The sequence below is a fragment of the Panonychus citri genome, unplaced genomic scaffold (genome assembly GCF_014898815.1).
Source record: "Panonychus citri isolate SS breed McGregor unplaced genomic scaffold, ASM1489881v1 Contig00141, whole genome shotgun sequence".
In the NCBI taxonomy this organism is placed as follows: Eukaryota; Metazoa; Arthropoda; class Arachnida; order Trombidiformes; family Tetranychidae; genus Panonychus; species Panonychus citri.
In genome coordinates, this window is record NW_026515546.1 from 964,343 (window position 1) to 977,167 (window position 12,825).

General features: G+C 31.7%; 4 protein-coding genes across 5 annotated transcripts; 2 read left to right on the forward strand and 2 right to left on the reverse strand.

The window, feature by feature from the left end:
* Positions 1-194: 194 nt before the first annotated feature.
* Positions 195-6,459, forward strand: LOC128395161 (rho guanine nucleotide exchange factor 25-like). Of its 2 annotated transcripts, XM_053355562.1 has the most exons (5): positions 195-954; positions 3,575-3,671; positions 3,735-4,158; positions 4,722-4,881; positions 5,346-6,459. In XM_053355562.1, exons 1-5 carry the CDS (start codon positions 715-717, stop codon positions 6,123-6,125), a joined length of 1,701 nt encoding a protein of 566 aa, XP_053211537.1. In that variant the 5' UTR covers positions 195-714; the 3' UTR covers positions 6,126-6,459. The 2 variants fall into 2 exon arrangements, with proteins under 2 accessions (XP_053211537.1, XP_053211536.1); XM_053355561.1 differs by having other exon boundaries at positions 3,575-4,158.
* Positions 1,379-2,601, reverse strand: LOC128395184 (probable chitinase 10). Its single transcript, XM_053355589.1, has 3 exons — positions 2,314-2,601; positions 1,782-2,039; positions 1,379-1,700 (listed from the first exon to the last, which is right to left on the reverse strand). The coding sequence occupies exons 1-3, from the start codon at positions 2,387-2,389 to the stop codon at positions 1,534-1,536; spliced, it is 501 nt and encodes a 166-aa protein (XP_053211564.1). The 5' UTR covers positions 2,390-2,601; the 3' UTR covers positions 1,379-1,533.
* On the reverse strand, positions 6,443-8,972 carry LOC128395159 (pyrethroid hydrolase Ces2e-like). The gene is made up of 3 exons (XM_053355558.1): positions 7,406-8,972; positions 6,821-7,325; positions 6,443-6,736 (listed from the first exon to the last, which is right to left on the reverse strand). The coding sequence occupies exons 1-3, from the start codon at positions 8,904-8,906 to the stop codon at positions 6,568-6,570; spliced, it is 2,175 nt and encodes a 724-aa protein (XP_053211533.1). The 5' UTR covers positions 8,907-8,972; the 3' UTR covers positions 6,443-6,567.
* Positions 8,973-10,856: 1,884 nt separating this feature from the next.
* Positions 10,857-12,746, forward strand: LOC128395176 (paraneoplastic antigen Ma6E-like). Its single transcript, XM_053355580.1, has 5 exons — positions 10,857-10,997; positions 11,130-11,345; positions 11,548-11,629; positions 11,712-12,008; positions 12,086-12,746. The coding sequence occupies exons 1-5, from the start codon at positions 10,995-10,997 to the stop codon at positions 12,235-12,237; spliced, it is 750 nt and encodes a 249-aa protein (XP_053211555.1). The 5' UTR covers positions 10,857-10,994; the 3' UTR covers positions 12,238-12,746.
* The last annotated feature ends 79 nt before the right edge of the window (positions 12,747-12,825 follow it).

The following is a 12,825-nucleotide window of genomic DNA, read 5'->3' on the forward strand; positions in this document are numbered from 1 at the left end:
CAATCATAATCAACTAAATTGTTGCGATTAAAATTGATTATCAACAGGTAGACCAAAGGTAGAAGCAAAAATTAGACAGAGAGAAACAAAAAAAAGTCTCTAATCAATTGTAACTCTTTTTCCCTTATGAACACGAAAAAAGAGTCATAACTATTATAATTAACTCTCACTAATTAATTTGATTTACTCTCCGGAGAGTGTAACATTTAAAATCATTGCTTAATTGTGTGTCAATCATTTGTTTTAATTGCTCACCATTTTTTTTGTTTGTTTCAATAATTGAGTTTCTCTCACCTTTATTTTGATTGTTTTTCCTTTAATTTGATTGACAATTTAAATTAATCATCTTTCCAAAGTGAATTAACTGTTTTGATTATCTTAATTATCTTAATGATTGTGACCAGATAAAGGAGAAGACAGAAAATCGAAAGTAATTGAATTAATTTCTCTGTGTCATGTTGTTAATCCAGTTAATTGTGTTGATGATTAAATCGTCATTCATTTGATTGTTGTCCATCTTCAATGTGATTAGACACGTTGTTAACCTTTGGATACAACACTTAAGTTTAATTGGCTTATTTTAATTGTTGATTACCAATAACAATTCCGCATCATCAATACTCACATTTCGCATCTTAAATCATCATCATAATCATCATTTAAATTGTTGATCATTAATAATCAATTTTTTCCTCTCACCCAACAATTAAAGTGATGGATGAAAGTGTCACCATAAGTTCAAGTGATTCGGACTTTTTGAGCTCATCAATTGGAAGCCGTTCAGTTTCAATTGAAAGACCGGGAATTTGGGTTTGGCTGTCCGATCATATAAACAAACGGCGATTGACCAAAAAGGACATTAGTGACCTTACAAATGACCCTAAAGATGCTTCACCTGAGATTATCGGTCGATCATTGTTTTACCTGAGTTCATCATGGGATCCAATTGAAATGGTAAGAGATTAACAATCACCCACTCATACATATTGAACCCACACAATTGACCTTTCACCTCTTAATTTTCAATCCTAATTGATCATCTTAATCATAATCTGATCAATCAGTTTGATTGCTTATAATTGTTGACATTTTCACCTCAAAGACCTTGATTAATTAATCCTAATTGTTTGAATGGGCGTTTGTTGACAATCTACTAATTACCATAAATTAACATCATGTTGATGTATCATGTGCATTGTGACATTTGTAGTTAATTGTTATAATTAATCACTTGATAAACTAATTACTTAATTTAGTAATTTTCTGTTTAATGTTTTCAATTCAACAATCAACTAATCAAATTAGGTTACAATCAATACTTTTCAACATGGTTTAATGTGCTACAATATAAGAAATGATTAACGATCAATTGTATCTCTAATTTATGTTGAGAATTCCTGATTCTCGAATAAGTAATTTAATCAGATCACTTTTTTAGAGTGTTAATTGTTACAAATAAAAAAAAAGAGGAAAAAATGAAAATCTCTTAATTGTGACTGAGTTTTCGTACCTTCGAAAAACTCATGATCGTAATTACCAATCACAACTACGAATCTCCGGATTAAATGCTAATCCAGGGGCACAGCACCGATGATGAGCATAATTATTGGCATCGCAGTGGAAGAAGCAAGTTGTATTACCTGGATCGGGATAATGACCAATACCTTCAAAGCAAATTTCGGTGTTTGGTTTAACTGGTGCTGTTTAAATGTAAGAAAAGAAATGGACATTGGTCAGCGCAGTGATTGAGAATCGAAAGGGAAACTTTCGAAAAGACTTACGTTTAGATGATGTAAGTTCAACTCGAACAGAGTCACGATATTCTGGAAGATCTTCGTTTACATTTGTACAATTGACGTTCTTTGGGTCATCACATCCTTGGGTCGCTGGATTAAAGTAAAGGTCATTTTCACAGCAAAGTCGAGCTTGGAAAAAGGCTTGATTACACTTGTAGAAACATTTACAGCTCTTTGGATCGGCTTTGTAACTGTTACCCGCTGTCGATGAACACACTCGATCTGTAGCATTTGAAGCTGAATCTAAGTGGACAATAAACACATGGAATTGATAACGGAAAAGGAAATAGAATCAAGTTATATCAATATATACATTTATATATGTGTTTACATTGGAAGGATAAAATTTCAATTGAATATCAAGATTCATGAATAAATCACACAAATTGAATGGTGTTAATTTCCGCTTGGAATTTTGGATTATTGTTATACTTGGAAACACTGAATCTACTTGATTTTCATCCTGAAGCTATGAATAAGTTTTATTATCATGAGGAATTGATTGAAATAAGTTTACCTGATAAATTGATGAAACAAACAATCAACGAAGCAAGAAAAACAAGACAAATTGCCATAGGCTTTTGGGATATCATGTTGAAAGGAATTGCGATTTAGACTGTGTTTACAATTAACAAACTATTATTATGAACGTTGTTCTTGGTGATGATGATGATGATTAAAAGTAAGAGGACGATTGTGAATTGATGATGATTATCTTTTTTTTTCTAAGTTTTTTCTTCCTTCGATTACATCAAGTAAGGCGACTACTGTTTACCTGTTACGATTCAACGACTCACCCACTTTAACTTGATCAACATAAGATTATCAAACCTCCCTCATCATCATCATCATCATCATGATCGTCATCTTGTGATAATGGTGATGCTTAGACGGATTTAGGACATTATTTAAGAGTAAACTTGTTGGAAGATTAATATTTCGATAAGAAGAAGAAGAAGAAAAAAAGTTCAGAACTTGTTCACCTTGATCAGAATCGATGTTGAATACGACGTTGTCACCCACCATCTTCTTGATATTCATCATCACCATCACCTCCCTCATCTTCCTCCTCCCTCATCTCCACCTAAAAATGTTTATATTCTGGTTTTCTTATAAATCTCTCAACTCGTTTAATCGGTTTTCACATGATTATCATGATAACATGATGATAACACTTTTTAACGATTATCATTTATTCAGCATGAATGAACTTTTAGGCTTTCATTTCACTTTAATTATTCAGTGAAATCTTCTTGTGAGTCTTAGTTTGTCGGCGATTTAAATAGCGACTCATATAATGAATTTTCATGATTCGAAGCAAAAAATTCATTATCCAATAATTCACTAAATTAACTTTGATATACTTAATCAAAGAACAACAATTTAAGACCATTTAAAGGCTTGAGAAGCAAAAAAAAATACCATTAACCTTGTACCAATTGGAATCACCATGATCGTTAATTTTAGTACATTTAGTTATTTAATCACAACAATCTAATTGATAAACTTTTAATCTTCTTTGTATTAATTGTGTGTTCACCAAATTATGTCAATGATTTGTAATGATGTTAATCATTATCCAAAAGTATACTTCGATTTTTTCATCACATTAGAACATTTTCACTTCGTTCTTTGTCAACTTTAAGCACTTTCGATCATCATCTTCCTCTTCATCATTTAACTTTATCATCAATTTTTCCTCTTCTTGATTAATCACTAAAGCTGATTACGATTAATGTTATTGATTTTCTTCTTCCTTTATCATCATCATCATCCAGGAGACTGACCTGAAATCCGAAGCAAATGATGAACAATCTCCCGTTGAGTCAATATCGAATTGGCCTGGTTCGATCAATTCAAAGTCTACATCAAATGGTGAGGATGAAGATGTTAACTCAAATACGGAAATAATTGACCACAATGATGATCATCTTGAAGATGAATCTCACCATGATCAAATTGATGATTCAGACAAAATTTCATTGGGAATTAACGTGGACGAATCAAAAGTCAATCTAATCAGCCCAAACATCATCAACAGCAATAGTCGTCCATCGTCAAGGCCTGTTTCAATTCAGCGTCACTCGAAAAGGTCAAGTGGCAGTTCAGAGGGTTCAAAAGGTTTAAATGCTGAAGCAAATGCCGCTATTGAACAGGAACGATATGAAATGAGACGAAATCGACTTCTCCAAGAACTAATAACAACCGAAGAAGATTATGTCCGTCATTTGGCCTCCGTTATCAATGGATATATGAACCTGATGAAGAATGACAAACCTTATCCTGTTCCCGATGACCTGAGAGGTGGTAAGGCTCGTATTGTTTTCGGTAATATTGAAGCAATTTATGAATGGCATCGAGAGTAAGTATCGTTAATATCAATCTTATTATTAGTTCGTTGAAAGTGTTTATCATTGGATTTCAATGAATGTTGACCTAAAAAAAAGTCTGATAAAAAATTGAACGACAATCAAATGATTGTGACACTTTTTAAAAGGTCAATCATTATCCTCATCATCACCTTTTATCCATTGATTTATAGCAATTGAGGTTTATTTTCAGGTAGACAATCAAAAAATTGACTGACTTGTGACAACAACAATCAACAAGCAATTTATGAAAAACTTTCATGATAATAGATTGATTTCCGTTTTTACACCTTCTATTTGATTGTTGTTTAATTGTCATACATTTTGATTGACAATTAGAAATGATTAATCAACGTTCATTGAACCCTCACAATTAAAAGTGTTCATTAAAATGGATAACATTTAATTGTTAATAATAAAACCTAATCTCAAATCAAAGTGCAAAGACTAACACACATACACAGATTATTTGATGATCAATCAAAATTAAACTAATTTGTTAATCAATCGATACTAATTAATTATATTGATCTTTTTATTTTCAAACAATTAACAGTTATATGGTCAAGGAAATAAACAAATGCGTTTGTAAACAAGGACAATTAGGACCAGTATTTAAACGTTGGTTAAAAAAATTAAACATTTACGTTGTTTATTGTCAGAATAAAAATAAATCAGAATTCATTGTACAACAATATTTAAACAACTATTTTGAGGTAAGTTGTTGGTGACAACAATCAACTGATTATCATCGTAATGATATCATATGAATATATACATGTATATAAGAATCAGAATCAAGGAACCACCAGATGAAAATTGTTGATATTAATTTAGTTTTACAATTAGCTTTTTGCTGGTTAATTGTGATAATAAACCAATTGCTATGGTTTCCTTAATCTCCACAAGGTTAACCGGATAACAATCAATTAATGATAAGCAACACTTGATACATGAATTACTGAATCGGGTGTTTAATATGAATTTTTGGAAAATCCGTTCCAACGAATTAAGAATCAAGGCAAATCTTTAATCCATTTCCTTTTTTTTTGTAGAAGAAAAAAATTTTTTTTCCTTCGAAATTTGTTTACATTATATTTTCCTGATTGTAACGAATTATGATTGTTAATTAGTCTTTGATTGTATGTAATTAAAATTGTGTTTATTGTTTTTCTTTTAGGATCTGAGACTTCACCTTGGACATCAATTACGTTTACCTGATCTTTTAATCAAACCAATCCAACGGATTATGAAATATCAATTAATCTTATCCAATTTACTGAAATACACCCAACAGGCTGGTCTTGTTAATGAATTAAATGACCTACGGTCAGCATTACAATATATGCAAGCAGTTCCCAAGACAACAAATGATATGATGGCTCTAACTCGGCTTGCTGGTTATGAAGGGTCAATAATGGCTCAGGGTAATCTAATTAGCCAAGGAATACTTTTTGTAGGTCAACCATCATCAATATTATCAGCATCATCCTCATTCTCATCATTTTTACTTGAAACTGAATCGCCCAATAACAGTAACGATAATAATAATAATAATAACCACCTTGGAAACAAATTGTTACGATCAATCAGCTCAAATTCAACTTATTCGTATCAATTTAAGAAACGTTATGTCTTCTTGTTTGACAAGATGATTCTCATCTGTAAAATGCCCAAGGGTCATCATGCTTTCTCTGAATATATTTACAAGTTTCATCTTCCAATGAATAAAATATCAGCTCTTGAAAATTTCACCACATCACAGACCAAATTTCAGCTGACCATTGAAAATTATTCTATCAATGGTTTTATCGGAGGTCCAAATATCGTCTTTAAGGCAACAAGTATCGATGAAAAGGAAAAATGGACAACATGTATTCAGAAAATTCTTGACCGACAATCGTTTTTCATCAAAGCTCTAATTTCACCAATAGTTCATCAAAAATCAATTGGAACATGATAAAATCTCCATTAGCTATTGACCCCATCTTCATCTTTCTGGACAATCGTTTCTTTAGATTAAAGGTTAATCATGACAACAATTAAATCGTCAAACTTGTTAACCTTTAACACTTTTATAAATATTGTAAAACTTTTCTGTATAATATTTATTATCCGTTAATCTGATTAGTTGATTAACATTTAATAATCTTTTGCTCTCTATTATTGATATATTTTCTTGTATTAGTATTTGCATTAACTGTTGATTAACTAAGTTGAATTGACAATCAATCAATGTTATGTTTATCCAGTGAAACAAAATTAAACTTTTCCAATTGTTAAAAACATGTAAAGCTAATCATTGATTCAATTTATTATCCAATTCAATATTTGGTTTACTTTTTATTCATTAGTAAGGTGATTAAATATGATAACTTTTTTGATTGTTGTACTCTAGATAATTATGATTTACCAAATGATTTACCAATAACATACAATATTCTGAAATATTGATCACATTGATTATCGGGAAAACCAGAACGTAATTTAGTTCCTTTCCTTTTAATTATGTATCGATAAAGTTTATCCTCACTTGTACATGGTGTCCAAACATCATTTGGTGTTGGTTTACTGGTCAATTGGTCAAGAAAAGAAAACAGTAATCAAAGGGTTGATTAATTGAACAACATGGAGGTTAGTTGATTGAATACTTACCCATGTTTAATGAATTGTATCCATAGATTCATCATCTCTTTTGAAAAGGTAACATCATCTTGACTGTAATAATGATAATTGTTACTCCATCGAGTTGATTTTTTCGTGTTCATCAACGGGTAACCAAATATAAGGCCAATATCTGAGGTCGCCGATGATGTGTAATTATAATTACTTAGAGAGGTGAACATTTTATTCAATAATTCGTATCCAGTTGATGCTCGAAGTTCAAAATAATAAACAGATCGAGTCTCGTTTTGAATGAAACTTGTAATCTGAAAATAGGCTGGACATCTAATCGCAAGGTCAAGAGAAAGTGAATTTATCCTTTCAGCGAGGGTTAAAGGTGAAATTGATTGATGACCTTCCATAATTACTTGAGTAACTATCTCATAATAATGTTTTCCAATACTTTTAGGTCCAAAATTGGACAAACGATTGAGTAACATTCTTGATGTAACATCATCAGCGGCCGAGGTACTGTTAATAATGACATCAGATAATCCTGTTGGAGAAGATGGAAAATTAATTGATTACAATGACAATTAATTGTTGTAATTGTGATATTAATAGTTTCGTTTTTACCCAAATCTTTCATCCAAGAATCATAGTGTCCATTATAACCAATCATTAATTGTTTCTGTGAACCATAATCACCTGATTCAATTATCTCAAACGGATGAATTGGGAAAAATGATTCATCAGGAACTGGATAATAGCTGATAAACATTGACCGTGACAATTTACGGTCAATTGCAATTAACTGGGATGCTTTTAATCCTTTTAGACAATCAATTGCTTTTAAAGTAATTGCTGGTGGTGAAACTTTTAATTGTGACAATTTACTATCATCCAAATTATCACTATTCTCCTCGTAATCATCATCATCATCATCATCATCAGCATTACAACCTGTTGCATTGATCAAAGCCAGTGTTTTATTTAAACCACGTTCACGGCTCATAATCAAGGGTAAATTAAACGGGCTACCATTTAGCATAATGGCTCGAGTAAAATATGGCTGTGAATGGTTGGAGATGAGGTGAAATCCAACTGATTGAGAACCAGCAAAATCGCCGAAAAGTACAACCTTATCTGGATCACCGCCGAAATTTTTTATATTTTCATGGATCCATCGAAGTGCCAACGATTGATCATAGAGACCAAGGTTACCCTGTTTTATTGAGGGTGTCCCATTTATCTCATAGTAGATGAAACCAAATAAACCCAATCGATAGCTCACCGTGGCTACAATTATATTACCCTCTAGAGCCAACATTGATGGATCGTAATGATTAATTGATCCACTTACGAAACCACCGCCGTGAATGAAAACAAGTACTGATTTAGGTTCAATTTGATTAACTTTTTTACTTGATTTCGTCTCATGTGCAGATTTTGATTTTTCATTATTCTCTGATTCATTTAGAGGTACATAAAGGTTAATGTAAAGACAATCTTCACTTTGATGTAGTTTATCAGCTGATGAGATTAGTAGATTAGATGATGATGATAATGGAGCTGATGTTGGAAAAAATTTCGAGAAAAATGTTCGAAATGAACTTTTTCTCGTAGTGTTTATTGTCACTGGTGATGAGGAATCAAATAGAAATTGATAGCAAGATGGTGGCTTAGTTGTGGCCTTGTAAATACCTTTCCAAGGTAGAACGGGTTCAGGTCGAGTGAATCGACGGGAACCAATCGGTGGTCGAGCATAAGGAATACCTTGATAGATCGCTAATCGACGATTAGAACCTCGACTCTCGATAGAGCCCAAAACACGGCCTGAGGCGGTGTCAACGATAGGTGATAGGGTTACCTGGGGAAGGACAATTTGCCAAATTAATAAACTCAACAAAGTTACACTGATTAACCAAATTGTTATAATTAGAAACAGTTGATAAACATTTGAAGGTTTCAATGGAAACACTGATCTGAGAGTTGAATTATTATTGTTGTTAATTGTTGTTTGAGGTGATGTATTTAACTCTTGGTTACGATTATTGTTAATTGTTGGTGAACGATTAAAATCATAATAAGGATGAAGATAATTACTGTCAAAGTATTGGTCATCATGAGAGTTCATGATTCAATTTTACTTGATTAAGATTCAAAAATTGGGTGAAACAAAAAATTATTGGTAACAATTAACAAACTCAGTTCTACATTGGATATTAATTGTTTTCAATTAACTTTCATTTCTCATTCACCTATTTTCCTGTGTGTCAATATTAATTTCAAATGATTTAATTGTTTACTTTGTAATATTCATCATCCAATTCAATCAATCAATTTAATACAAATACAGATTGACCAAAAAATCAAATAAATTGAAATTATATTGATATATCTTTGTGATCAATTGATCATATTATCATTAAATTAACTTTAAATTGTCTTGTAATCGAAATTAATTTTTCTCTAATTTTGATTGCTACAATGATAGGTGTCTATTTCCGTATATAAAATCATTTGATCATCTTTTTAATCTTAAATTGTTGTAAATAATATGATTAACATTTCGTGAATACTGTTATATCATTAAAGAAGAGGCAAAAAAATCAAATCAAATTGAATTAAGGATCAACATAAACAAGTCATTCAACTTAATCATGTTTTCTCAATATACTGATTATTTCATTTCCTGAACTTTTTTTTCATAACAATTTAACTCTTTGCTAATGATTAACTATTAATATATATTATCGTCATGATTAGGACATTAAGAATCTAATATTTTCTTGTGTTTTTTTTTCACTTGATTGTCAATCAAATTGAACCAGAAATTGAAAAAAACAAATTTCTATGAAAACAAATGTAAACAATTAACCGTAACAATTAAGTTGAATAAAAATTATTCTGGACTATTGAATATTAATGTAGTTTAAATTATCAATACAATCTCATGATCATTAATCAAACTCTGTAAATGATAATAATAACAACAATTTAATGATAATTAAAATATGAAGCAAAAGATATTGTCAATTAATAGTAGTCAACAAATGACAATTTGATTTTCAATTTATTAACAATTAACTAATTACAGGAAGAGGTAAAGAGTATGTATAACCGTTGAAGGAAAAATTCATTTTTATTATTATTATAATCACTTGGTGAACAATTTAATTGATACAAAATGTTGAAGATGATTAAGTTGTGTAATTATAATGATCTTTCATGGATGTAAATATCATCTTCCGATAGTTAATTGTAACAATTTAACCATAACAAATAGTAGAGGGAAAGAAAAGGAAAGAAACCCAAAAGTTTCAAGTATTATCAATGTCGATACCTTGAGTTTGCCTAACTAACTGAGACGATTAACAGGTAAATCTAAGAATGGATAATAAAAGGCTTACCTATCCTTGTGAGAATACATGAAAATATATATGAGATTAAACTAGAACAACAATAAATACGAAAGAAATGCGAAACTTAATTCAACCCAGACGAACGAAACGAAAATCAAAGCTAACGAACCTACGAAGTTGAAACGAAACGAAAATAAGATAAAGAAAAAGAGAGAAAAAAAAAGATTTTATTTTCCATTTTTAACCAACTAAAATAATATTTCTCGACTTTTATCCTGTCTCTCTCTCTCTCTCTTACTTTTGTCGAGGTGTGAAACCGAAACACCGAAGGTCAATATATCGATAGACTTGGTTACCTAAAAGACCATATTGTTAACATTATTTCACGATTCAGTTATATTGGTTCTTAAATTGTTCTAATGTTGATTCGATGTTGTTTTTCGGAGGACACTTATATGTTTTGTTGACTGCCCACAAAACAAAAATGATTATAATAAAGGATAAGGAATAATAATGATATTAATTGTTGTTTAGGTTAATCGTTGTCGTTAAGATTTGCGACTTAATCAATAAGTCAAGTCAACTCCAAATCCGGGGTTGGACTATGGCACTTTCGTGTCGAGAGCTACAAGGAGGAGAGAGAGAGAGAGAAAAGCAAAGTGAGTAAAACTCGTATATATAAACTGTCCAGAGGTTTGGAATTAGTATCACAATCAACTGATTACAATAACAACAACAACAACAATTAACAACAAGATTAATAAGTTTCTTTAAAAATTAACATTAGAAAATAAAGTTTTTCCTATTGAAAAAGTTTTCGTGGATATCTTAAAGTTTGCCAATACTTCACAACAATCAAAATGGTAATTTTGTTTTCTCCCATTGATTTAATTTAGTTGATTAGTGTTAATCCATCAAGAGGATTTTAATCCATTAGTTTAATCAATTGTGTCTTTGGATTTATTTTTTAAAATTTGTTTCTTTTATTCTTACAGATGATCTACAGTTATCTCGCTTTCTTCCTTCTCATCTCAAGCCAAATGTTAGTCTCATCCGCCGAAGAGGAATACGCCATTGAAGAGACTGACAGCGAGTTCGATGATGGTCAAACCGATATTGCTTATGTCCGAGAGAGACGAGACTTAGCCGCCGCTGAATCAGGTATCGGTGGTACTGGTGCTGGTGCTGGTGCTGGATACAAAGCAGGAAAGGTAAATAAACATTAGTTCAACTTTTTCGCTTTCCTCTCGTTTCCTGTAATCAAAATAGTTAATTAGCTGAACGGAAAAGCGTTTAAAAGTCGTAACTAGTTCAAGGTTAAAAAGTTATTCGGACTTGATAACTTTACTCGACTTAAATTTATTCTTAATAATTAATATTCATTTTTTTGTTGTCTTGATTATAACATAATAGAAGGGTGGAGCTGCTGCTGGATTCAAAGCTGGTGGTAAAGGAGCTGCAGCTTTCAAGGCTGGTAAAGCCGGAAAGAAAGGAGGTAAATAAAAGTGATAAAATCATTCTTTCGATTGATATTAGAACTTGATCTTTAATTTTTTCGTTTGTATGGGTGATCTTAGGTGCTGCCTATGGTGCTGCAGGAGCTGCTGGTGCAAAGGGAGGTAAAAAGGCCGCCAAATTCGGTGCCGCTGGTGCTTATGGTAAGAAATTCGGTAAGAAAGGTGGCTTCGTAAAGAAGGGAGGTGCTGGTTACAACAAGAAGTTCGGTGCTATCAAAACTTTCGGAATGGCCCAAGGATTCAAATTCGGTAAAGCCGCTGGTTATGGTGCTGCTGGTGGTGCTGCTGGAGCCGCTGGTAAGAAAGGTGGATTTGCAGGAGCAGCTGGTGCAGCTGGATACAAGGGAGGCAAGAAAGGTAAGTGGGAATCGATGAAAGTACAAAAGTATGAACATTTCAACGATCAACTAATCAAACCCTTTGTTCATCCAAAGGTGGAGCAACTGCTGGAGCTGCAGGAGCTGCAGGAAAAGCCGGAGGATATGCTGCCGCTGCAGGAAAAGCTGGCGCAGCTGCTAAAGCTGGAGCCGCCGCCGCCGCTGGTGGTGTTGGTAAAAAGGGCGCTGGAGCTGGTCTCATTGGTTAAACTAATGGTGCCATTTACTAAATCAAGTCAACCTCATCAATTACACTCAGAGAAACTTTTAATTCAAATTTTTACTTTTTTTACCTTTCACCTTAATCGTTTTATTTTTGTTTACTTTTGATCTTTTTTTCCTGATATCTGATTATTTGCTCAAGAAATAATAACAGAATCAAACAATTAACTTTTTTGTTTAAAATTCAAACGAAAACAATACAATTGATTTTGTTAAAAATTAGCCAATTTTATAAGTAATTAGATCTAATTGTTAATAGTATAGAATCCATTTGATCAGCAGAAACTTACAGAAAACAATCAGTTTAATCAACAAGTCACCTTAACTTTCCTTCAATATCTCACTGAATGTAAATCAAAATTGTAATCATTAGGCTTTTAATTGTTAGAAATGTAAAAAAGACACCAATTGTTAATTGTTAACCTATTCCTTTACCTTTCACCTTAATTGCAATCATGAAAAAATAAAATTGTTTATAGTTTTACAACTAATATAATCCAATTGTTACTTGAAACTTATTGTTATCCATTGATAACCAATGATACAGAAATTTTTGATCCAAAAACAAATTTGAT

Coding starts and splice junctions, on each gene's coding strand:
- LOC128395161 (XM_053355561.1), top strand. CDS start 715: ATGGATGAAAGTGTCACCATAAGTTCAAGTGATTCGGACTTTTTGAGC. Junction 955..3,574: donor CATGGGATCCAATTGAAATG/GTAAGAGATTAA, acceptor ATCATCATCCAG/GAGACTGACCTGAAATCCGA. Junction 4,882..5,345: donor ATTTAAACAACTATTTTGAG/GTAAGTTGTTGG, acceptor TTTTTCTTTTAG/GATCTGAGACTTCACCTTGG.
- LOC128395184 (XM_053355589.1), bottom strand. CDS start 2,389: ATGATATCCCAAAAGCCTATGGCAATTTGTCTTGTTTTTCTTGCTTCG. Junction 2,040..2,313: donor TTGTTTCATCAATTTATCAG/GTAAACTTATTT, acceptor TTGTCCACTTAG/ATTCAGCTTCAAATGCTACA. Junction 1,701..1,781: donor TGAACTTACATCATCTAAAC/GTAAGTCTTTTC, acceptor ACATTTAAACAG/CACCAGTTAAACCAAACACC.
- LOC128395159 (XM_053355558.1), bottom strand. CDS start 8,906: ATGAACTCTCATGATGACCAATACTTTGACAGTAATTATCTTCATCCT. Junction 7,326..7,405: donor TTCTTGGATGAAAGATTTGG/GTAAAAACGAAA, acceptor CTTCTCCAACAG/GATTATCTGATGTCATTATT. Junction 6,737..6,820: donor ATACAATTCATTAAACATGG/GTAAGTATTCAA, acceptor CCAATTGACCAG/TAAACCAACACCAAATGATG.
- LOC128395176 (XM_053355580.1), top strand. Junction 11,346..11,547: donor CTGGATACAAAGCAGGAAAG/GTAAATAAACAT, acceptor ATAACATAATAG/AAGGGTGGAGCTGCTGCTGG. Junction 12,009..12,085: donor ATACAAGGGAGGCAAGAAAG/GTAAGTGGGAAT, acceptor GTTCATCCAAAG/GTGGAGCAACTGCTGGAGCT.